The sequence below is a fragment of the Erithacus rubecula genome (assembly GCF_903797595.1).
Source record: "Erithacus rubecula genome assembly, chromosome: 14".
Taxonomy (NCBI): Eukaryota; Metazoa; Chordata; class Aves; order Passeriformes; family Muscicapidae; genus Erithacus; species Erithacus rubecula.
In genome coordinates, this window is record NC_136666.1 from 15,436,604 (window position 1) to 15,459,101 (window position 22,498).

Sequence of the window (22,498 nt, forward strand, 5' to 3'; positions counted from 1 at the left end):
TTCCAGAAGGTTGTGACTTAACCATAGTTTAAGGGAAGGAGAAGGAATAGGCTTTTCATTTTGAAAACTTCCACCACTTACTGTGCTTTATATGCTTAGATGCATTGCCTTAAGTTTTCTGCAGCATCTTTGAAGATAAGAGTCTCAACAATATGCATCAAATTACTTTTCGTATAAAATTCCATTGTCAAAAGAAATCCTTTTGTATGCAATAAATAAAATGTTAGACTGGTATCATTAAAAATCGGTTTCTTTTGCAATTTTTTCTCCCTTCCCTTGTTTTGCTCTTGAAGTCTTGATCCATAAACATTTCCATTTCCACATAATAATTACTGCAGGTACTGCCTAAGAAAAAGCTCTTAGTGAAGGATCAAGCATTTACCTGAAGTTAATTATCCTGCTAAATGGAATTATTGGGAACCTTGTAATTCAGTTCTTATTGTAAGAGACTGGAGAAGAATTGTAGGTAAACTTTTCTGTCGTTTAGGCAACTACGGTACCGTTATTCCTGCATCTCGGGCTCGTTATTAAACCTCCGGCTGCCTCCCCGCAGGCGGGAGCGCCGGTAACTCCCGGCCCGCGGCGGGAGCGGCCGCGCTGCCGGTGCGTGCTGGGGTTAAACTCTCCCGCTGCGCCGCTCGGGCCCGGCCCCGCCCCGCCGCCGGAAGCGGCTGCAGCCGTTTCCTGCTGGGGCGGGGCCTGCGCGGACGGACCAATCGGACTCGTGCATTGTACGAAGTTGTCCAATAGTAGAGCGGGATAGGGTTTAAAGGGAGCCGCGGTAGCGTGAAGGAGCGGCCACCGGTTTGGCTGGAGACCGGAGTGGTTCTGTGCGGAGCGGCGGCAGCGGCTCCCCTCGTGTCCGTGCTCATGGCGCTGCCGGTGACGCGCCGTGCCCCTGTGAGTACCGCCACGGGCGGGGGGCGGCCCGGGAGCGATAGGGGAGCAGCCGGGCTGGGTGGGGGCAAGAGAGGGGCCGCGGCGGCCAAGGGGCCCCGCCGCTCTTTGCCGTCAGGGTCGGCCCGGTGGGGGTGAGCGGTAGCGGCTCTCGGCTCTCACACCGGCCGGGTGGGGGTCAGCGGTAGCGGTTCTGAGACCGGCCCGGGGCCCCCGTAGCTCGGCGGGTGGGGCGGCGGCCGGGCCGAGCTGTGGCCCCGCTCTGGGCAGCGCGGGCGCTGCTCCCGCCCCGCCCTGGCCTTGGCCGCCCGCGCCTCCCCCGCGGAACACGGGGGTGGATGCGGGAGTGGGATAAACAAGGCTACCTTAGGGGAAGGTGTAGTTAGGGACTACAGGAGCCTCTCTTTTGTGGTGATTGTCTAATGGTTTAACCTGAACTGCACGAAAAATCTGAAGCCTGCTGGTTTCGTTGCTATACATAACAAAGAATATTAATTTTTGCATGTGTAGTATAGCTTTTTAATTTGTATGAAATATATGTAACAAAGAACTTGCTTTACGCATCCTCGGGGGGGCGCTGCGTGTAAATAGAGTTAAATAGCAGGTGAGCACTCCGACCTTAAAAAGTTTAAAAGTATGAGATATTGCCCAATTTTGCAACACCGTTCAGAAGTACAGTGCTCTGAACCTAGAGAGGAGACTTCTTCCTCTGAAAGTACATGACTGGCTAGGAAGTAAAAGCTGGTTGAGTAATGCATAGTAGGCACAGAGGTACACGGGTACATGGGTGGTAAGTCTCTAATGCAGTCAGGCATTGGAAAGCTGTTGGTCTCTGACTTAAACATTTGCAATTTTATCATTTTAGATCACTAGAGGGATGGAGAATGCTGTGTCTGACATTAGAAGTAAAGCGAAAACTCACGTGACTGGCAAAAGAGCTGCTTTAGAAGAAATAGGAAATAAAGTTGCAACAAGAGGAACGCACATATCTAAGGTAAAAGGAAGGTTTGAAATCTCTACATAGGGAGAAAGTAGATTGCTGCTCTGTACTAATAATGATTATTTTCACAGAAAACAGAATGCCCCAAAGCATCCATAAAACCTGTGAGAGGACCTAGCAAGACGACAAATGGAGTTGTACTGCCTAAAGCTCCAGCTATTGTAAATCAAGCAAACAAAGAAACTAATGTTCCAAAGGTAGGAAGTGATAATGCTGTCCTGGTTTTTAATTTGACTTGCAACTGTGAGCTCTACTTTCACAATTGTTTTTTCTGTGGCTGTATCTCATTCCCCAAAAAAGCCAAGCCTCTGTACTGAGACTTTGGTTTAATGCATGTTGTACTTTAAAGCTGACATTCAAGTGGCAGAATAAGCTGTTGAATTACTGGATGAAGTTTCTGCTTTAGCTGGCAATTACTAGAAGACCTTGGGATTCTATGTTTGTGGTATGTCAGTGAAAACCTGCTGCACTGGAGCCCAAGCTTGGTTTCAGCTTCCATCTAAAGAAATTGCATTAGTAACTGGCAAAACACGGAAATAAAGGAGCGTTGAAACTTAAATAGTAAATCCATAAGAGGTGTCAACAGGTACAATCTATTGCTTAGGTTCCTACGTCTCCTGTCCCTATGGATGTATCAATGCAAGAGGAGGATTTGTGCCAAGCCTTCTCCGATGTGTTGCTCAACAACGTGGAAGACATTGATGCTGAGGACTGGGAGAACCCCCAGCTGTGCAGTGACTACGTCAAAGACATCTACCTGTACCTGCGGGAGCTCGAGGTACGCTGGGTGCACAGGGCTTGGCCTGGCTCTGACCCTGGCGCTCACCCTGGCGCTCACCCTGGCGCACAGGGCTTGGCCTGGCACTGACCTGGCACTGACCCTGGCGCACAGGGCTTGGCCTGGCTCTGACCCTGGCGCTCACCCTGGCGCTCACCCTGGCGCACAGGGCTTGGCCTGGCGCTGACCCTGGCACTGACCCTGGCACTGACCCTGGCGCACAGGGCTTGGCCTGGCGCTGACCCTGGTGCACAGGGCTTGGCCTGGCTCTGACCCTGGCTCTGACCCTGGTGCACAGGGCTTGGCCTGGCACTGACCTGGCACTGACCCTGGTGTGACCCTGGTGCACAGGGCTTGGCCTGGCACTGACCCTGGTGCACAGGGCTTGGCCTGGCACTGACCCTGGCTCTGACCCTGGTGCACAGGGCTTGGCCTGGCTCTGACCCTGGCACTGACCCTGGCTCTGACCCTGGCGCTGACCCTGCTCTCCCCCAGCTGCAGCAGGCTGTGCGCCCGCACTACCTGGACGGGAGGGCGACCAACGGGCGCATGCGCGCCATCCTGGTGGACTGGCTGGTCCAGGTGCACTCGAGGTTCCGCCTCCTGCAGGAGACGCTCTACATGTGCGTGGCCATCATGGATCGCTTCTTACAGGTGAGGTCTCCTGTTCCTTCGGTTACTGTGTTGGGAGGTCAGGATTTAACTTTTCTTCAGAAATCTGAGCTGTTACAGTGCAGCATCTCAACTCTGCGGCTGCTGCTGCCTTCTTTGAGCCTGTCATTATACAGACACGTTTGACTAGAATGAAAACCTCATTTATTGGGATGAACACTGTTAAGGTGGTATTCTAAACTGATGAATATGAATCTGATTATCTAGGGCTGACACTTAAGGACCTACATTTTAAATGTCTGTGTTGCAGAGTTATCCAATACCTCGCAAGAAGCTTCAGCTGGTGGGTGTAACAGCTCTGCTTGTAGCTTCAAAATATGAAGAGATACTGTGTCCTGATGTAGCAGACTTTGTTTACATTACTGACAATGCCTACACTAGTAATGAAATTAGAGAAATGGAAATGATTATTCTTAAAGAATTAAACTTTGACCTGGGGCGACCTCTTCCAATTCACTTCTTAAGAAGAGCATCAAAAGCTGGAGAGGTGGGTACTTGTCCTCATTATCTAGCACTTTCTTGTGTTGATAAAGCTTATCAGGATTGCTTCTGGTGTTACTATCATGTGCTCTTACCTCCTCTAGTTTAAATGCTAGATGAAGAAATGCTCAGCTCTGAAACTCCACCTTGTGGAGGAACACGACAATGTCACTGTGGCAGCCACTAGTATTTCACATTTCTATTTACTGACACCCATGTTCAGCCTTGGTAGCACTAATTTTACTGTTAAACTAAGAACCCTTGCTTTTAATCTTTTGAACCTTGGTGATCAGGGTACTTACTAATAAAATACTAGCAGTATTGCAGTTCTTTTTAACTTCTGATTGTAAATAATGTGTTATTTAGGAATCAAAAATCAGCTTTCTCTTTCACCCAATCCTTTTTTTTCTCCACCTCACTAATTATATTCAAGTGACACTCCACTCTTGAGGTGGGCTTCAATTACCTCAGTAAATCATTGGGTAACTCAAATAAGGTTCTCCTTAAGTCACCTCCCCTCCCTTAAGTTTGTATTGCAGAGGGAGTATTAGTCTCCCTAGTAGTTGGGCACAGCAGTACCTGATACTGCAGTTTTCTGTTAAAATCCCTCACTTGACTTTGTGTCTAAATTCCAAATGGCTGCTGGTCTTGATTTTGTGAGAAATATCTGTTAGAAAGGATGGTCCCTGCACCGTAGTAAAGATGTTGGTTATTTTTGTTTTGTTCTTGAATACAATAAGCAATTCTGAGTGATTATGCTAAAGTGAAGTGAAACTGGATTAACAAGCTCTCAACCTGCTAGGCTGATGCTAAGCAACACACTCTAGCAAAATACCTGATGGAGCTGACACTGATAGACTATGACATGGTTCACCACCGGCCTTCCGAGATCGCGGCCGCCGCACTCTGCCTGTCTCAGAAGGTTCTGGGGCATAACAAATGGGTGAGTATCTCAGTCAGACTTGTTCTTCACTCAGTGGAATTGAAGCAATAAAAAAGTTGTATTTAGTTGGTAACAGTGCTGGTGCTGGAATGATGGTTGGGCAGCCTGATGCATAGTAGCAGGTAGAAAAAGGAAGGTATAGTTAAAAATCACAGTCCTGTTCTGTGTGAATATTGGGGTACAAAAGGATTTTTTTTTGTGAAGGCACTGAGTTATTGAAGACTACACTGTAAATAAAAGGAGATTTTCATAATTCTTGCAGTACATGTAGGTAGCATAATTAAGTTGTGGACTGTGAATAGTGAGTTGTAATTCAGCTGGTAGTTGCTTTTTTATCCTCTGTTCAGTCTAGAAGCATCATTCTGGAAATTGATGTGTCCAGACTTGGGCACATTCAAACTGACAGCTTAGCCAGGGTGTTTGCTGCCTGAAGTGGTTGTGCCTCAAGCAGCAATTCCCCCTTCACAAATCTCAAGTTTGTTACCATTCTACTGCAGGGTACAAAGCAGCAGTACTACACTGGCTATGCAGAAGACAGTCTTGTGATGACCATGAAACATATGGCCAAGAATGTAGTCAAAGTAAATGAGAAGTTAACCAAATACATTGTAAGTATAACTACTTAAATCCTTACTCTGATGTTTTAAAAATAGTTTTGCTGCATATGGTAGCTATGTATGTTACCTTAAAGCATAAGCTATTCTGATAAGCCTGAGAGGTTGTTGCATTAATGTTAACAGCAAAACCTTTTAGACAAATTGTGTTCTTGTTACTTTGCAAACTGGTTCAGTGCCAGCCTTGTTTGTTTGCTTGTTTTTCAAGCAGGCAGGCAAATTGACACAAAATTATCTGCCTGAGCCTCAATAGTTAATGCATTAAACTTTTTTATCTCTGTTCTCTACTCTGCAGGCCATCAAGAACAAATATGCAAGTAGCAAACTACTGAACATCAGCACCATCCCTCAGCTGAACGGTGAGATCATCAAGGATCTGGCTGCATCACTCCTGTGAATCCCTGGGCAGCCAGGGCCTGATGGGGTGTGCACTTTGTCTGTCTGCTGCTTTTGTACATAGCATTCCAGCCTCCCACACACAGTTATGAATCACACAGAAGGTGACATTTTAAATTTGCTTTGTAATAGTTTCTATCTAAAAATAAAATTCCTTTCTTTTAAATACTGAGTGTGACTCTTTAAGGTACAACTTGCATTTTTGCAGTGTAATGGCCAAGTGGGACATTTGTCTAAATAGGTGATTGTTAAAACTTGCAGTTAAATGGGCTTGATTATTCTCAGTGGTTGTTTTCAGAGGGAATCTCTAAGCTTTATATATTGCATTATATTTATTATTTTCACTTTCAACATAAAGAGGAGGCATACAGTGCATATTTTTGTTGTACCTTAAAGAACACTAAATATGTACTTTATTTCAGTGTCCTGTTTCGATAAGGTATATTGGAATGTGTTTGTTTTTCTTTAAGTTAGCCATCTTCAAGTTTGGGGAAAGATGGAGGCTCTCTAATGGGTATTAACCTTGTAAATCTTTGTGTTTCTCTCTGTGCTTAAAAAAGTGAGCTCAGGTAGAAAAATTGGAAGTCTCCTGTAATGCTGACAACTGTGCAGGGAATAGAGGTGTGGAACTGTGGGCATGAGACTTTTTGAAAGCAGCTCAGCCCTTGAAACCTTCTCCACTTCCTGAAAATAACCCCCTTAGGTTTTTCATTACCTGTTTGCTTGCCCACCTCTTTCCCTCTCCCTGCTTCTCCAATAAAGCTCTGTACCTGGGATTATAGAGTCAAACCCAGCAAAAGGCAGTTCTTGTCACTTCATGGACACTTTGCTTTTGTCTTTGTTTCTAATCTAGAAGTGTCAGTGTCTGTATCCTTAGGGAATACCACCATATAAGTGATGCAACTTTTCTGCCTCAGTACCTCATGCATGTCTATGTTAAATTAATCTTTTATAAGTAATGGCAAATTAGACCTTTTGATAGTCTCCAGGTTCTACTGAACTCAGCACCTCCCTTCCACACCCAGCTATTCTGTGATTGCTCAGCATCTCCTCTTCATGAGTGTGCTGGCTCTGATGTAGAAGGCAAGAACCTGATGCTGCAGAACTGCCCTAGGTCTCAGTGCACCCCTGGGGGAAGGATGTTGAAGCTACTGCATTTTCTTTCCTCAAGCAGGAGGTTTTTCTCTCCCTGGTATAAGTAAGTCTAGCACTTGCTGCACTCTTCTGAAAAATGTGCCTCATTCCTCATGTGGGTATTATTCCTCCCTTGGAGTGAGGTCCCCATTTCTGCCTCCCAGAAACAGCTTCTGTAGAAGATGGAGTTTGTGTACCTAAGTTAGACTTGAGGCAATGGTTTAGGAGGAAGGGATTCAAGGATTTTAGCTGTATCTTAAAGCTTATGCAACCTTCTAATATCATATGGAGGGCTTTTAAACTGCTCTTAACATGAGAGAATGAAATGCATGGCACTTCATCTGGGCATAGGGGAAAAAATTTGGTTTGGAGTGAAGAAAGGGGATCTTTTTAGAAGCCAGTGCAGTAAAATCCTGAAGCCATTGTTGCAAAGGGATCTGTTTGTTTACGTGAGAACAAACTTCACAGAGAACAAACCAGTTGATCTTCCCGTGGTTTATTTTATGGAGGTTCAAAAGGCAAAGCAGGAATCTCAGAACTGCAGGGCAAGCAACAGCCACTCTGCTGGGGGAGGCAATCAGACTTGGGCAGTAACACCTGTGCTTTTGCTATTTAAAAGGAGAAGGAGTAGTGCATATCTGTAAGTACCTGGCATAAAAATTCTAGCAGTACTACTTCATAAGAACAGTGGACTACTGCATTATACATTTATACATATTTCTATCATAACCAGTTTTTATATACAGTATATAACTATTTCTATAAATGTACAGCTCTGCATAAAGACACTTCCTATAACAGGTAGAGTATTAAACATAAATCCAACATGGGCCAGCCATATTATAATATAAATCTTGAAGAAGGCAACATTGTTTAGCATACAGTACTATGTGGTTTTCTGTTTTAAATTCTTACAGTGCCTGTTGGAGTTCTTAAACAAACACAAATCAGTTCCATTACATCTCTGTACAGAATTACTTAAATAGACCATCACAGTAGTTTTTCAGATGGTAATATCCCAAATGAGCCTAAATCTTTTTGACATGTAGCAGCATACTTATTAACATGTTCCCCAGAATGATCTGCATTAGAGGAAATGTGCATTTAACATTATCTTCAGTAGACAATTAAAAAGGTTACTGATATTCAGCTGAAGGCACTTATTAAATACATCCCTTTCAAAGTCCCTAGTTCCAGACTGTAAATCACCTGTTTCAGGAAGATGGTAGGGTTGATCACTGTTCACTTACCAGGTGTTTAAACCAGGTTTTAAATATAATAAATAATTGGTCAGTTCATTGCTGTATGGTGCTGAGACAGACTGAAGTCTGTGGGTAGCTCTTCCTGCTCATGCACAATTTACTGGTGAAAATACTGCTGAGAATGGCAGACCTTGAAAGAACAACAAACTGAAGGCAAGGGAAAACATCTTCAACCACTGGTACCTTCCTTCACGCCAGTTTTGCTCTGACAGTCTCTTAAATCTTGGTGACATAATTGTTGGGAAACAGACCCTGTTTCCCTCGTAGTCTTCCAGTCCACCAGCCAGAAGGATCTGTAACAAGGACACAAGGTAAGGAGTGAGACTCTGGAAGTGTTTCCATGTACTTGGTGCAACCTTGCAAAGCTGTGTCACCCAGGGAGAGCCTTTCTGGGAAGGAATGAGGGGACAGGAATTTTGCAGTGTATTCATCTTTTAGCCACATCATTTTGCCTTGAGGGTAATTTGGAGACCCAGATTTGTGACTGGGTACATTTTGCTTCTTGTGCTACAGCTGTGATTTAGGCTAATTTTCCTCTAGAGCCAGTGACAATGAGACAGTAATTCTAAGTGTACAGCTCTGCAGTACTCAGTGACAGGTCCCTAGTCTGTCTCTGACATGCTCTTGAGTGCAGAGGCTCGGACTCTGCCCCGAGCCATATTGGAAATGTGCAAGCCCAACAGGAGCAGATGAAGCAGGTGGCTCAGGGAGCCTGTGCTCACTCCCTGTGCTCAGGGAGGCCTGTGCTCACTCCCTGTGCTCGCTCCCCGTGCATGGCCCGCGAGGTGCCAGGGCAGCGCTGGGTGCCTGGAGCCGCGCTGGGTGCCAGGGCAGCGCTGGGTGCCAGGGCAGCGCTGGGTGCCCGGAGCGGCGCTGGGTGCCCGGAGCGGCGCTGGGTGCCCGGAGCAGCGCTGGGTGCCCGGAGCCGCGCTGGGTGCCCGGAGCCGCGCTGGGTGCCCGGAGCGGCGCTGGGTGCCCGGAGCGGCGCTGGGTGCCAGGGCAGCGCTGGGTGCCCGGAGCCGCGCTGGGTGCCCGGAGCCGCGCTGGGTGCCCGGAGCCGCACTGGGTGCCCGGAGCCGCGCTGGGTGCCCGGAGCCGCGCTGGGTGCCCGGAGCCGCGCTGGGTGCCCGGAGCCGCGCTGGGTGCCCGGAGCGGCGCTGGGTGCCCGGAGCGGCGCTGGGTGCCCGGAGCCGCGCTGGGTGCCAGGGCAGCGCTGGGTGCCCGGAGCCGCGCTGGGTGCCAGGGCAGTGCTGGGTGCCCGGAGCCGCGCTGGGTGCCCGTACCTTCCTTGAGGATGTCGATGACGTCGCTGGCGTTGAAGCTGAGCTCGTCGGTGTCCTGCGCGTCGTAGGCGTAGAGCGCGCGGCACTGCGGCACCTGCGGCTTGGGCTTGGGCTGCGGCTTGGGCCGGCCCCCGGCGGGCGGCGGGCGGCTGGAGGTCTGTCTGCGGGCACTGCGGGACAGGGGCTCAGTGAGTGATCACACATCCTCCTCAATGTGACCACCTCACCAACACACTGTGAGACTGCCCCGTGAAAGGGACAGCTGCCCTTTGTTCCCTATGGAAATGGATGAGTAGGAACTTCCCAACAGCACTTCAAATGCTTACAAGACATTCAGTGCCCGGGCTGGATTGGAAGCAAAAGTGCACATGCGGTTCATGCACATCTCACTATCTATACAGCTCAGGCCCCACTGTCACCAGTGATTGAGTTGTATCAAAGACAAAGTTCTAGCTCACAGGTTTGCTACTTTACCATTCTTGTGACTAAGCTGTAACAGAGACTCGCATCTCTTAAGTTGCCTCAGATTCCAGGGCCATCTATGGACTTGGTTCTGTTACAGCCAACTCTGAAGCAGCAGGGGAGATGCTGCACAAACTGTCACATCTGTGACCACTCCAAAGATTAGGAAGGGGAAAGAGGGAAGAAATGCAATTTTGCCAGCTCATCAGCTAATAAAGGCTGAAAGAGAGAACAGGTATTAGTCTCATTATGTCAGTTCAGAATTAATAATATATGTGCTGAATGACTAAAAATGTAATGATGTGGAGGAGAATGAACTGTGATCATGTGATGTAATGCCATGATAACACAGCTTTTCCAGGACAGTGTTACAGTTACTTACATGAAGTCCTAAGACTTAATTTTGTCAATAATCCTCTAATTCTAACTTTGCAGTGAACTGCACCAAAAAATAAGATTTCAAGTATGGATTATAACAGCACTTCAGTTCTCAATGTATCTATGAGGGGAGAGATTTTTCTCCTTCAGCATCTACTGCCTTTGCTCAGACTAGGAGACATTGTGAAACCTAGACCTACATACAAAAATGAAGGAATTCAGCACAAGTCTTGGAAAGTAACTCAGCTTTTGTGCAGCTATGGCAGAACTACAGTATCATAAATGAGATGTTTTGCTGCTGGGGGCAGCCTGCTGATTATAATCTTGGTCTTGTACTGGATTGTTAGTACCACTGCATCCTTCTTGGCAGCTTTGCTAAAAATAAACCTAATTCTACTCCTTAAAAATTACATCTATTTCTATGCAGCTATGGTTTTGAAATACTAAAGTCACACCTCTTCTAGCTTGCAGCTTCCTTTTGGAAAGGAACAGGCATAGAAATGTGTCTGAAATCCCCTACTGAATACAGTTACATTATATCTTTTCAGTGTATTAATAAAGAAGCTCATAATTTTCAGGAAGACAGCCTTGGGAATGCCACTTTCTCTGGAGTGCTTAGGTTTGTTCCTAACAACACCTGGCATGTTTGGTTTTGGTTTCATCCTATGGCTTATTGTGTTCTTGTTGTTACATGAGCTGTAGTCTCAAGACAAAGTAAAGTCTAATATTAGTAGAAGAGTTTAGGAAGAAGCTGTCATGTGACAAGAATATTTCACCACCAAAAGCCATGGAAGTTATTACAAGATGGAAATGTGCCTGTTAGCATGTGCTGATGGGTTTGAAAGTGGTAAAATAAGTTGCAGTGGCTACTTTTTTCTGATTTCTTTCTTATTTGAAGTTTAATCTTAAGCAAAAAATGCCCTAAACATGCCTGAAATACCTTATGTCTGACACTTGGCACTGTGGGGTAAAATGACTGCCACTAGTACAACTGCAAAGACCTCTGTACACACCTAACCCTGCTTGAGGGCTCCATCTTTAGGAACTAGAAAGCTCCTCTCCAGGAACCCTGTGCACTCTCAATTCTCAAAATCTATCAATTGTGCACGTTTATGTTACTATGTGATAACTGAGATGTGTAATGCTCACTTACATTGTAACTAATCCACTTAACCATCCACCTGTTGGATCACACAGCAAAAGAATGCTTAGGCCAACAGGGTAATTTAGTGCAGAGCACCTGCTAAGGAGCTTCTGCTGACTAACAGCTGAGACAGGGCTGCTTGTGCAAAAAGTTGCTCTTGATATGGTTACAAATAAATATACTTTTGCTGGCTCCAAGAACCCCCATTCCTGCAGATCATGGGAGTCATTGGCAAACTGCTTCTTCTAAATTAAATTATTTCTGTTTTCTTCCTAGAAATGCTGAATAGGCAGCAATCTTTGACAATTAAGTGACACTCAAAGATTCCCACTACAGTAAAGCTCCACTAACGTTCTGCAAGAGAGTGGAGTAAGGGCTGAGCTAAAGTAGAAACTGTTGGGTCACTGAAAAACTGAACATTTTTAAGGCCTTCAACATTCAAATTTAAGATATTAAACCAGAACTGCTTCACCTTTATTCCTATGGGTCTAGGATGGAATTTGTTTTGGAATCTAATGGAATGGATGATACCTTTGAGTACAGCTCAATAGCACAACCTGGTGATTGATGCACAGAGTATATCAGTCATGAACAGTTAGAGTGTGTAAAACTATTTATAAAAATTGACATCTTTTTCTCAGATTCAATGCAAAATCTTACCCAGCTGCTCCTTGGTCAGGTACTTTCAAGAAATCCAAGCTCTGTGGCTGCTGTGAAACCTTGCCTGATGCTCCTGACATTTGCCTTGGCAAAGCTGGTCGTGTCATGCTCGTGTACAGGTTCTTCTGATTGGCCCATTCATTTCCTGGGCTCTGGGGATGGGCTGCAGACTGGGGGGGGTTTATTACTCCATTCTGCTGCTGCCCTGGAAGCAAATAAAGAGTGAGTGCATGCAGTCCAAACTCCAGCTCAGTAAAGATAACCTTTGATGGCTAAGATGTCAGACTCAGCTATCAGAGAGCTCTCCCTATCACAGAACCCAAAAAAAAATAATGTTGAAACATTTATTTATACCCAGTTTCTGGTCTGCTGACAATCTGTTTTGGGTTTCCAACTTCATGGACTCATGCTCAGGTTTAAGATGTGTGCCCTGGGTGTTCCAAGCAAGCACAAGGATTAGCTCTCACCTGAGTTCCAGTTTATCTAGCATGGTACCACCAACCCCTCTCTAAAACACTGCAAACATTTTATCCAGATAAGGGTTAATCAAAAGCTAGCCAGAATTTCTTTTTTCCTTTTGAAGTTCAAACTCAGTCTACCACATACTCAAGGAAGTTGGCTGTTTTTATTAAGTCACTATAAATACTTGTCTATTTAACAAGCATGAAGGTAGGGGGTGTTTGGGCTTTCTTATTGTTTTGTTTAAAAAAAATGCCTTGATGCTATTTTGATAGTTGAAAAGGAGTTTGAATTTTCTAGGACTGACATGGAAATATGCCTTTAAATAAATAATTATGCCTCTAAATTTAAAGCAAACCCACCCATGTCTGAGCTACTTGCAGTATGAGCACCTAAAAAGCTCATCTGAATGTTTTACTTTCCTAAAACCCCTATGGAACAAAATGAGAGCTGTGCTTCTATTAAAAATCAGTTTCCTCAATTATATGGGTGACCCTCTCCTCAGCCATTGTGATTATGCCTGCTGAACATTAGCAGAAAGAGCAGCTGTGCAGGGAGGGGAATTCATGATCCCAGTGCCTGGGAAAACCTACTGCCTGTAACAGCTGGTCTCTGCTCCTGATGTTCTCTGGGACTGCAGCAGAACTGAGGGTCATAAACTCCTGCACAAACTCCACTCTGCAATCCAAGCCAGCATGACACATACATTATGGTGATTAACAAATAAAGGTTTGGCTTATTCTGAACCTGTACTGAACACTGTTTACCTAATGCACCACCGACTTTAAAACAAGTTGTGAAAATAGCAGAAGCCAAATAATTGTTCAGGACTTTCAAAGAGGAATTAGCCCAAATCATGACATGGCTTCAAACTCCTTGAAAGTCTGGAAATTTTAACTCTTTTGTAACACCTGTCTGCCATTTTCTTTTCCCAGCCATGTGTGGAAAAACACATCTCTACTTTCCAAGAGAGTTTACCATTCAAAAACCAATCAGATAAACAAAAAGCCACATTACTGCAACCTACAGAGAGGTTTGTAGGAAGGCCTTCTGCTCACCTTTTAAATGCCATAGCCTGAGGGTCAACACAGCACTTAACTTCAATATAACAGCAGTTACACTTCTAGCTCTACAACTGCTGAAACCATTTTTTAAAATATACACCAGGCTGTTCTTGCTTTAACTGACAAATGCTCACCATCTCTGTTTGCTGACAGGTCAGCTCTTACAGTAATTTTTCACTTCACTACCAGTTCTGGCAGATCAGAGTCCTTAGTTTGGCTCATGCAGCTGTGAGGATTTGGAATTGTCTAATTTGGTGACTGAGACTGGTCCCACCCCTAACTTCCACCATTAGCATTGTGCTTCTCAATAAACAGCAGCTGACTGAAAGAAGACTCTTTGTTAAAAAGAAAGTACTCTGGAAGTGCAAGTAAAAAAAAAATACCTCTTGGGAAATGTTGGGTCAATGGAATATTGTTCTCCCCTGTGAGTTCACAAGCAAAATTAATCATATCTGCCCAGGGCAGAAGTGGAACACCCTAATGACATCAGTCCCTGTGCTGTTCACTGGCACAATTGCTGTGTCCCAGCACTTGGGCACACAGGAGTTGTAACATGTCTGACAGGGCAGGACAATGAGACACAAACTGCATTCTGTGCTGTGCTGGCCCTGAAAGCAGTTTCACTGCAAAGCACTGTCTATGGCTTGATAAGCACAGAGCTTGTGTCCTTCACACTAGAGAAGGCTACAGGGTCAGGTTTAGGCTCTGTGGCTTATACAAAGTGGCTGAACAAGTCAGCATCCAGGTTAAGCAGGACAGCTCCAGAGGAACATCCAGCAAGACACTTCATAAAATGCCTACAGACAGATGCTTTCCAGGCAGGATCTTCTGAAGAGAAATTTAAACTGCTGCCATAATTTTTTTAATGGGTAAAAATTTCCAGATGACAGCAGAAAACCAAAAGCCTTCCATTTGAAATTCCATTTTGCCCAAGCTAAGAGGACTTACCTGGAGGAGGAGGTGCAGCTCTCATAGGATAAGTCTGATTTTGAGACCTACTGGAATATCCTCTGACTTGGGAAAGGTTCCGTCTAGTAGGACCTAGAAGAAACCAGCAACATTCTGTTACCCCCTTCACAATTACAGTAATTGGGTAAGACCTGCTGGCTGCCAGAACTCTGTTCTGTGATCAGAAAGAGCTGAGCCTCAGGAATAAGGAATCTGACTCCTGCAGGGATAGCCAGGCTGCTATAAAGCATTAGGTGCAAAAATGATGATTTTGGGATATTCTCCCTTTTGTGATCTAAGTTCAGCCTCTATACAGCACAGCCTTCTTGCAACTGCAGTAAACAAGACCCAGAACACCCACAGCTGTAGAGCAGCAAGGAGCTCTGCTGTATCCTTAGGATCTTTGTGTTACACAGGAATTAATAAAGAAAATGGTGAGGCTACAGCCAAGCACTGATAGAAAAGTCAGCCATTCTCTGATTTTATAAAGCCCTAATTCTGGAGGAAATTCATACTTACGGGAGTTCTTTGGTAGCCCTGGTCCAATGCTGATCTGCAGCACTTTATTACTTGGTTTGAGAATGGCTACATCTCCTTGGCCTTGCATAAACTGCACCTGTCGAGAACCAGCACTGCTCCAGGGCCCCCAGCTCTCCTTCTTCAGCTTCACTTCAAGTCTGACAGAAGTATGTGAACACACAAATGAAACATCCAGAATTGCTACAGCAAATCATGGCAGTATTGCAGCAGATAACTTGGAAACATAAAATTAAAGGCTTAGAGTGAAAATCTGCATTCCATGAGTGACCCAGCTGACATAACCACCTAATTAAATCTTTTTTTCCATGCTTTTTGAAAAAATATTCTTCTTAGTTGATGTTTTAATTCTCCTGGAACAGCTTCTCAAAGGAAGCTGCACCCACTGCATTCTGTGGGTGCTCTGGGCAGGCCCTGTGCTGTGCTGCAAGGGAACACTCCTGCACACACACACACACCTCAGCCTGCTCCTCTGACACTCTCCCATGCTCACACACACATGTTCTTCCCCAGCATTTCCACACTATCCATCTGCTCTGAACTGAACTCACACAGGGTTTTGGGCAAGACCCCAGAAGTGCAATACATGACACACACACTGGTACTGGTTCTGCATTCCCAGTATACAGGAGTGCAAGCTTCAGTAATGTTCCCCACTTCAATTCTTCTTCTACACCCTTTCCAAACAAAAATAGTGATCTCCTGTTGCTTTTCATAATTCCTCTACCTTTTTGAAGGCAATAAAATAAACATACAAATCCAAGGCCTGCTACTGCTGATCTCCTTAATGGGTGGAAGTATTAACAAAGTATTAACCCACTGAAAAAAGCCATAACTCACGTATTGCTAAATTTCAGAGGTAGTGTTCTTTGTGTTTTCTCTTCGTATCGTTTAGATAAGAGGCTTAAAAACTCTGTTTTGAAGACTGATTCGAGCAAACTGTCATATTCCTGTTCATGTAGAATGAAAATGTCATCCTGCATGGTGCTGCAAGGAAATCAGAGCACACACCATCCAGTTTAAAATGTCATCAGCAAATACAGCCAGCATTATAATGACATTTGCAGAGTACTCATGGTAAATTTTTAAAAACAAAGTCCAAGCAGCATTAATTACAGAGCCTTGCTTTCTGAGAACAGGTTTGGGGTTTTTCAGGAGTTGATAATGAAATAGCTGAAACAACACTACTTAGCCATTTCACAGTAATTACTGTTAGCAAAAAACCATGTGCTATTAAAGTTACAATTATAATTCTTCTCTTCAATAAAGGCAGCTTTTGAGACAAGGGATAAACTGGAAATTTGAAGGCTACTGAAGCAAGTCTGAAACCCAAAGCAAGCGAATTCAAAAGTAAAGCTTTCAATGCCCACTTCATCAATCAAGTTATTTTCCCTTGTCCTACACAAATTGCTCTGTAATGGAAAAAATATATTCCAGGTACTGACCTTAAAGAAACAGAAAGAATTCTCTCCACTTCCATCCTTCGCTTCAAGACTTCCTTCACCTGGCCCTTCTCTGGGCCCTGCTTTATCTTCTCACGCCCAATCAGGTAAATGCACTTGGGAGTGAGGACGAGATCTCGCTTCACGCTCTGAAACACAACATGGAAAATACACAAGCGTGTCCTGCGTGCCGTGAGCCTGAGCTGGACCTGGGGCAGGATGCTGAAGACAACTCTGACTCGCAGCAGAACTGGTCTTTAGGGGATGTTGCTGTTCCACCCACCTTGAACCGTCTGTCATATTTAGTTACAGTGTCTGCAAAATCGATCTTCTCCCGCTTGCCCACAAACTGCCGGAGCTCGGGGTGCTCCTCCATGCCTATGTAATCTCCCACAAAGTTCCTGTTAATGCTGTTCCTTCTTCTCTCTTTCTTGTTCAGCAACAGATCTGATGCTTAAATACAAAACATACACATTGATTAATTGCACCTACTAAATTTCCTAAACTCATGCTCTCAAAGAGCCAATTGTTTCACACAGAATTTCTTGGGAAGTGATAACCAAATGGTTTCTAATATAGAGAAACAGTGAAGCACTGCTGCTAATCCTTTAGGTAAGGATATACATTGTCATTAAATCAATTCCTAATGAAATATGTTGATGGCAAGCTCAGTAGTTCTGGTTAATTGGGAGCACCTCTGGAACTAATAAATTGCTCACTCACTGCTAGAAAATAAGGATTAACCCTTCCAAACCCAGCATCATCATTCACACAGCCCAGGTCACACACAACTAAGCCCCAGGAGAGGCCATAGATTCATCTTATCACCTACAGATTATTCAGATTGTGCTTAACTCTGGGAAGTTTTCTCTTTTGCCTCCCCTGCAGCATCTCTGCTGTCTGTTCCACTCAATCTGGCTTTGATTTGAGAGCAAACACTGGGCAGTCCAAGAGATCTGTGCATGCAGAACAGTCAACCTCCAGCAGCACCACAGGGGCCCAACAAAGTGCAGTCATTCCAAGACAGTTACCTGCAATGCAACTTTTGCCTACAGAGAGGGAGAGATTTCCTTCCCCTTTGTGTCCCTCCTCCTGTTGCTGGAACCATGTGTGTGTGAAGTCCCTGCCATCAGAAGTTCTGACTTACCCTCTTCTCTCATCTGCACGTATTTTTTCCTGGCTGCATATTTCCTCCAGGCCTTCTGGATGGCCCTGGCATACCCATCATACTTCCTCTCTCTCATTTCTTCCAACAGGAACAGCTGGACAGAGACACAGTGGGCTGGTCAAACATTTTACATGCAGAGCTCAAGAAAATCTGTACTTTACTTTCAACAACTCTCAGTGCATTTCACTCTAGATCCAAGCTGGTGCCTCTTCCACAATGGTGGGATCTGAGATTTCAATGTTAAGGCTTTAACATTCCTGTGGCTCTTCCCAGTCTACCAATTATGTTCCCTACCCCATGATGAAGGAAGAGGAAAGGAATATGGATTCACCCTGAAACACTCTACTGGTGCAACACAAGGTTCCCCACTGGCCATTTCTTCAGCCTCCATCCACGTGTTCTCCAAAATTCTGTTACCATGTCTGGGGATCTGTGCAATGTGTAACACAACTGTTCACAAGCAACTTTTTTCCCTGGCACAATTTCCTACCCACCCTGTCCACTGTCTCTCATCACTGAAAGTCATCAGCTGTCTGCAGGACTTGTAACTATGACTGTATAATTCCCAAGTATGACAGAAATCAAGAGACAATACTGTTTGATTTAGAATGGAAGGTGCATTCCCTTTTTTGAGAATTTCTCAGGTCCTATTAAAATACATGTAAATTTAATGCATTAGAACAATTCCACTATTACTGTAGGAGACAGCACATTCACTATAGCCTTTTACATACTTCAGTTAAATGGGGTTTTTGTCTTATCAGGAGCACAAGCATTGGGCTAAATTGCAGCATTCAATCACTGACATGACTGTTGTTTATTATTTCCCTGCATTCTGTGTTAAATATTCACAGGAGTTTTCTTCTAGCTTTCAGGAGATAAAATTAGTAAAAATGGGTGTATGGAGAAGCAAACCTGGAGTTTAGGATTTTTTTTTTTTTTTTCTTTGCTGCTCTAAACCATGCAAATCTAGAAAAGCACTATTGGTCATATTGATCTGAAAAAGGAAACTTGATCTGGTGCAAACCATTTCCACAGAACCTCACTTGCTCCTGTACAGAGTTATTTATTCAGGTGTGGGATGGAAATGTAAACAATGAAGCCTTTCTGCCACCCATAAAACCTTATTTCACAGTTGGCAATTCTTCATCTACAGCAAAATTATTTTAAAAAGTTTTAAAATCTCTTCCTGAACACAAGCACTTGCTGAGGTTTCAGCACAGGCACGAGAGCTCCTGATGCAGAAACATCCTCAGCTGCAGCAGGGGCAGGACCAAACCCTGGTGCAATTCAGGTTACAGTGACAACATTGGTGCTCTCTCTCATAACACTCACCATTTATTTCTCTAACAATAATATTAATTGCAAAATCTCAGTGCATAATCATTTATCATCTGCAGCTGAAGGTCACCATTAAGCAAGTTGAACTAAATCACTGGGCTAAAATACAATTCTTAAGCTAGAGAAATAAAGATACTGCATAACCCTCTCCTGAAGTATCTATTATAAAGACTCCCCTTACACTCTTAAGCAAATCAAGTATTTTTAATCTTTAACTACAAAAGGTGCTCTTTTTGCTGACAGAAAAGAAAAATTTCATTTAGAAGATTATTTTGCTCAGAAGCAATACAATCATAGCCAGTACTTTAGTAATGTAAGATAAAAAAGATTATTGTCTTTCTTAATAAAAGATAAATCACTCTTTAAAATATTCAGTTCATAAAAACATGTTCAACATAAAATTTAAAAAGCCCATTTTGGTAATTACTTGAAAAGAGATTTCATGGCATTAAAAAAAAATAAAAAACATATATAGTAATTGAAAGCATTAATTTAAATTAGAATTGAAACATAACCCAAAAAAGCTTCCAGTAAACTTCATGTTGTCCTAACCTGCAGAACTGTCACTGCTGTGCTCCAGGGGAAGCAGGTAAAGCTCACACTCCCTCAGAACTGGCTGTCTGTTGTTGCCATGACCAAGCAGGATCAATCCCATAGTAGGTTTCTGCTCTGCCAATATGCCACCTGAAGAACTATAATAACCAACATCTCCAGGACTAAATGCTGTGGTGTATAAACATGTCTCTCAGGTGTAGGCAGGAATGCAAATCCCATTATTCCTGAACAGCACCTTATCCTTTTTATGGTAGAAACTAGATTTCTATTATGACTTGGAGAAGAATTCTTTTTTTTGCCTCTAACAAGTATCTTCCCATGTGAGTGGACACAACAGAGTCATTGCCTGAATTTGTGTTGTTCTACAGAGAAAAACATGTTCCTAGAACAGCAAGTGATAGCCAGAGAAGTGTTCAGCTTTTATTTTAGCATGTAACTTCAGACAAAGCACCAAGAAATCAATGCTCAACTACAAGATGAGCACAAAGTAAGCCCATTGCTTCTGATGCATCAGGGATACATGAGGCTGAGCAGAGCACAGATTCTCCTTAAAAAACTTTCCTAAATAGCAAAGTAAGAAAACTTTTTCCAACTGATTTCACACATCCTAGTAGTCACAGGATAAAACTAGCTTTGTAATGCCTCCTTAATATTCTCTTTGGGATTTCAAGCTGCAGTCACTCTGGAACACTGATTTATTCTGTATCTGTACTGTGTAACATCCCTTACCATCCCTTGGGACTACTGTCCCTTCATCAGTAACTCTTGTTATGAGTAGAGGACCAATGTTCTTGATACTAAAGCACCTTCATAACCCATTTTTCTTCTTGATACATTTAATTCTCTTTATATTAAATGCCAAAACCTTGTAGTGGCCTTATGTAGTGTGCCCTTTACAGAATCTCTATGATAGATGTGCTCAGCTTGTCTCAGATTTTTACACTTGCCCCACCTCAGCAGGTATCATGCTCAACTTGAGTGGGCAGGACTTTAATTTCAGCAAAGAGTTGCACATGTAAAAAATTATGTTCTGGCACACTTACAGATTCTGGAGCTTTGATGAAGACTTTGGACTTGCCAAGCTGGTACTGGTCAGGATCCATGTTGACTGACTGAAGCAGGTGGAGGACTCCTTGTTTCTCCTCTCCTTTCCAGGAGGGCCAGGTTGCTTTGGTCAGAATGGCATACCTTAACCACCAAGGAGAAGAGATTAACACCTGGGGTCAAACAGCAGCAGCAGAACAGCACTGACTCCTGGCCAGCACTACCCTGAGGGAGGTTAACAATGGCAGCAGGACTCAAGAGCTTGGTGTGTGTGAAGATGCACAGTATTAAGATGTTTCTTGTTCAGTGAAACCAAACAACTGAGAAGGGTAACAATGCCCTGGAGTCTCCCATTTCCAGATGTTAAGTTGCTGACTGGAAATTGCAGCAGTTCATTGCACAAAGTTGTGCTGGAACCTGCTCAAGGCCAGGGTGAAGTTATTCACCACCAATGACCTTATGGTCCAGATTTGAATACCTACATTCTTGGAATTCTTAATGATTCCCAAGCACATGTCCAATTTCTTACTCAAGCCTTCTCACTCTGATTCTTACAAAGGTCTTTTCTGTTACTGAGCAAATGACAGTGGGGCTGCATTTAGCAAGGAGCCATTCCTGGCTCTATCCCAGGAAGCCTCTGGCTTGGCCTCTGGTGCAAGAAGGAAGCAACAGTGATGTGGGTGCTACCCTGAGGGCACTCTGGGAACTGACCCCACAAAGAGCCTGGAAGGAGCAGGGAAGTGCTCTGACTTGCCTTTGACAGAAAGAAGCACATAATAGCCTTCCCTCTCATGGTGTCCTCTGTAAGCCTTGAGAATGAAGTAGATGCCAGGTTGCAGTCCCTTTTAAACTGTCCACTTTTCCAGGTTTCCCCTGGGCTTTTGGAACTGCCAGGCTGAAGTTACAAAGCTGCCTCATTCCACTGCCCACCAAAGGAGCACTGGTGGGTTTAGCTGCCCCAGCATCTCTGTGGGTACAGTATCTTCTCTGGAAGCAGCTGTTCAGGCTCCTCTGATAAGAAGGCTAGAGAACAGCTAAATATGTTGAGGCAAATTTCTCCCCAAAATCTTATGTTCTTTACTCTTGACAATTTCCTTTTAATGCCTTAGGCATACTTAAGTTATGTAAACTAAATCATGCTTATTAGTAAAACTATTCAACACGTGAAAAAGTGATCAAGTATGGAGGTCAGTTTGTTGTAATTCCCAAATTCTTAAGATGATTTAGTCAGCTCCTAATAAAATGTTCTCAAAAATCAGGTAAGGAATCATTGGAAAATAGATTAAAGGAATGTTGATTAGCCTTTATCATCATATCTAAAATGTTATCCAGCCAAGCAGCAGGAACAGTGTCATGCAATTTAAGTACCACACAAACAGAAATATCAAACAGTTAAAAAGAAATATATCACACAACCCAAACACCTTTGAATAGAAGGTGCATGAGAAGAGAGTAACTTCTGAATAATTCAGCAGGATTCAAACCACTGATGCTCTCTTGTTCAAATCTCTCAGGTAAATGCTCAGGTACTCTGCTGGGTGGTGTAATGAAGCAGCTCTTACACCACCTTAAATATAGCAGTGTACTATATACAACCTGTGTTCAGACAATGTGTGCACTTACAAATTTATGTGACTTATCAGTATTATAGGATAAATAGATGGAACCCAGTAAAGAGTTGTAACATATATTAACTCCAAGCTCCTTTATTAAAGCTCATCATGTATTGCTGACAGTGCAGCTGTATAGGTGGGTCTAACCAAGGCTGAAGGTAAAGGAGCTGAGCTCAAAACTGCTACCTTCCACACAAGAGACTGTGACATGACATTGCAGCATG

General features: G+C 44.0%; 2 protein-coding genes across 2 annotated transcripts in view; one reads left to right on the forward strand and one right to left on the reverse strand.

Annotated features, from left to right (window-relative positions):
- The first annotated feature begins 743 nt into the window (after positions 1-743).
- CCNB2 (cyclin B2) lies at positions 744-6,201 on the forward strand. Its single transcript, XM_079318484.1, has 9 exons — positions 744-900; positions 1,763-1,891; positions 1,969-2,094; positions 2,502-2,675; positions 3,171-3,329; positions 3,598-3,834; positions 4,630-4,770; positions 5,268-5,378; positions 5,680-6,201. The coding sequence occupies exons 1-9, from the start codon at positions 871-873 to the stop codon at positions 5,779-5,781; spliced, it is 1,209 nt and encodes a 402-aa protein (XP_079174610.1). The 5' UTR covers positions 744-870; the 3' UTR covers positions 5,782-6,201.
- Positions 6,202-6,248: 47 nt separating this feature from the next.
- MYO1E (myosin IE) overlaps positions 6,249-22,498 on the reverse strand; it is a 73,268-nt gene continuing 57,018 nt past the window's right edge. The window contains 10 exon segments of the mRNA XM_079318459.1: positions 6,249-8,469; positions 9,460-9,629; positions 12,104-12,308; positions 14,575-14,667; positions 15,094-15,251; positions 15,952-16,098; positions 16,557-16,702; positions 16,837-17,006; positions 17,701-17,815; positions 20,661-20,805. Of these exon segments, the coding sequence (XP_079174585.1) occupies positions 8,393-8,469; positions 9,460-9,629; positions 12,104-12,308; positions 14,575-14,667; positions 15,094-15,251; positions 15,952-16,098; positions 16,557-16,702; positions 16,837-17,006; positions 17,701-17,815; positions 20,661-20,805 (1,426 nt within the window). The 3' untranslated portion in view covers positions 6,249-8,392.

Bases quoted from the DNA above. Each gene is read 5' to 3' on its own strand.
- CCNB2 (XM_079318484.1), top strand. From the start codon at position 871: ATGGCGCTGCCGGTGACGCGCCGTGCCCCT. The intron at 2,095-2,501 runs GTAGGAAGTGAT...TCTATTGCTTAG, and splicing joins AAGAAACTAATGTTCCAAAG to GTTCCTACGTCTCCTGTCCC. The intron at 2,676-3,170 runs GTACGCTGGGTG...GCTCTCCCCCAG, and splicing joins TGTACCTGCGGGAGCTCGAG to CTGCAGCAGGCTGTGCGCCC.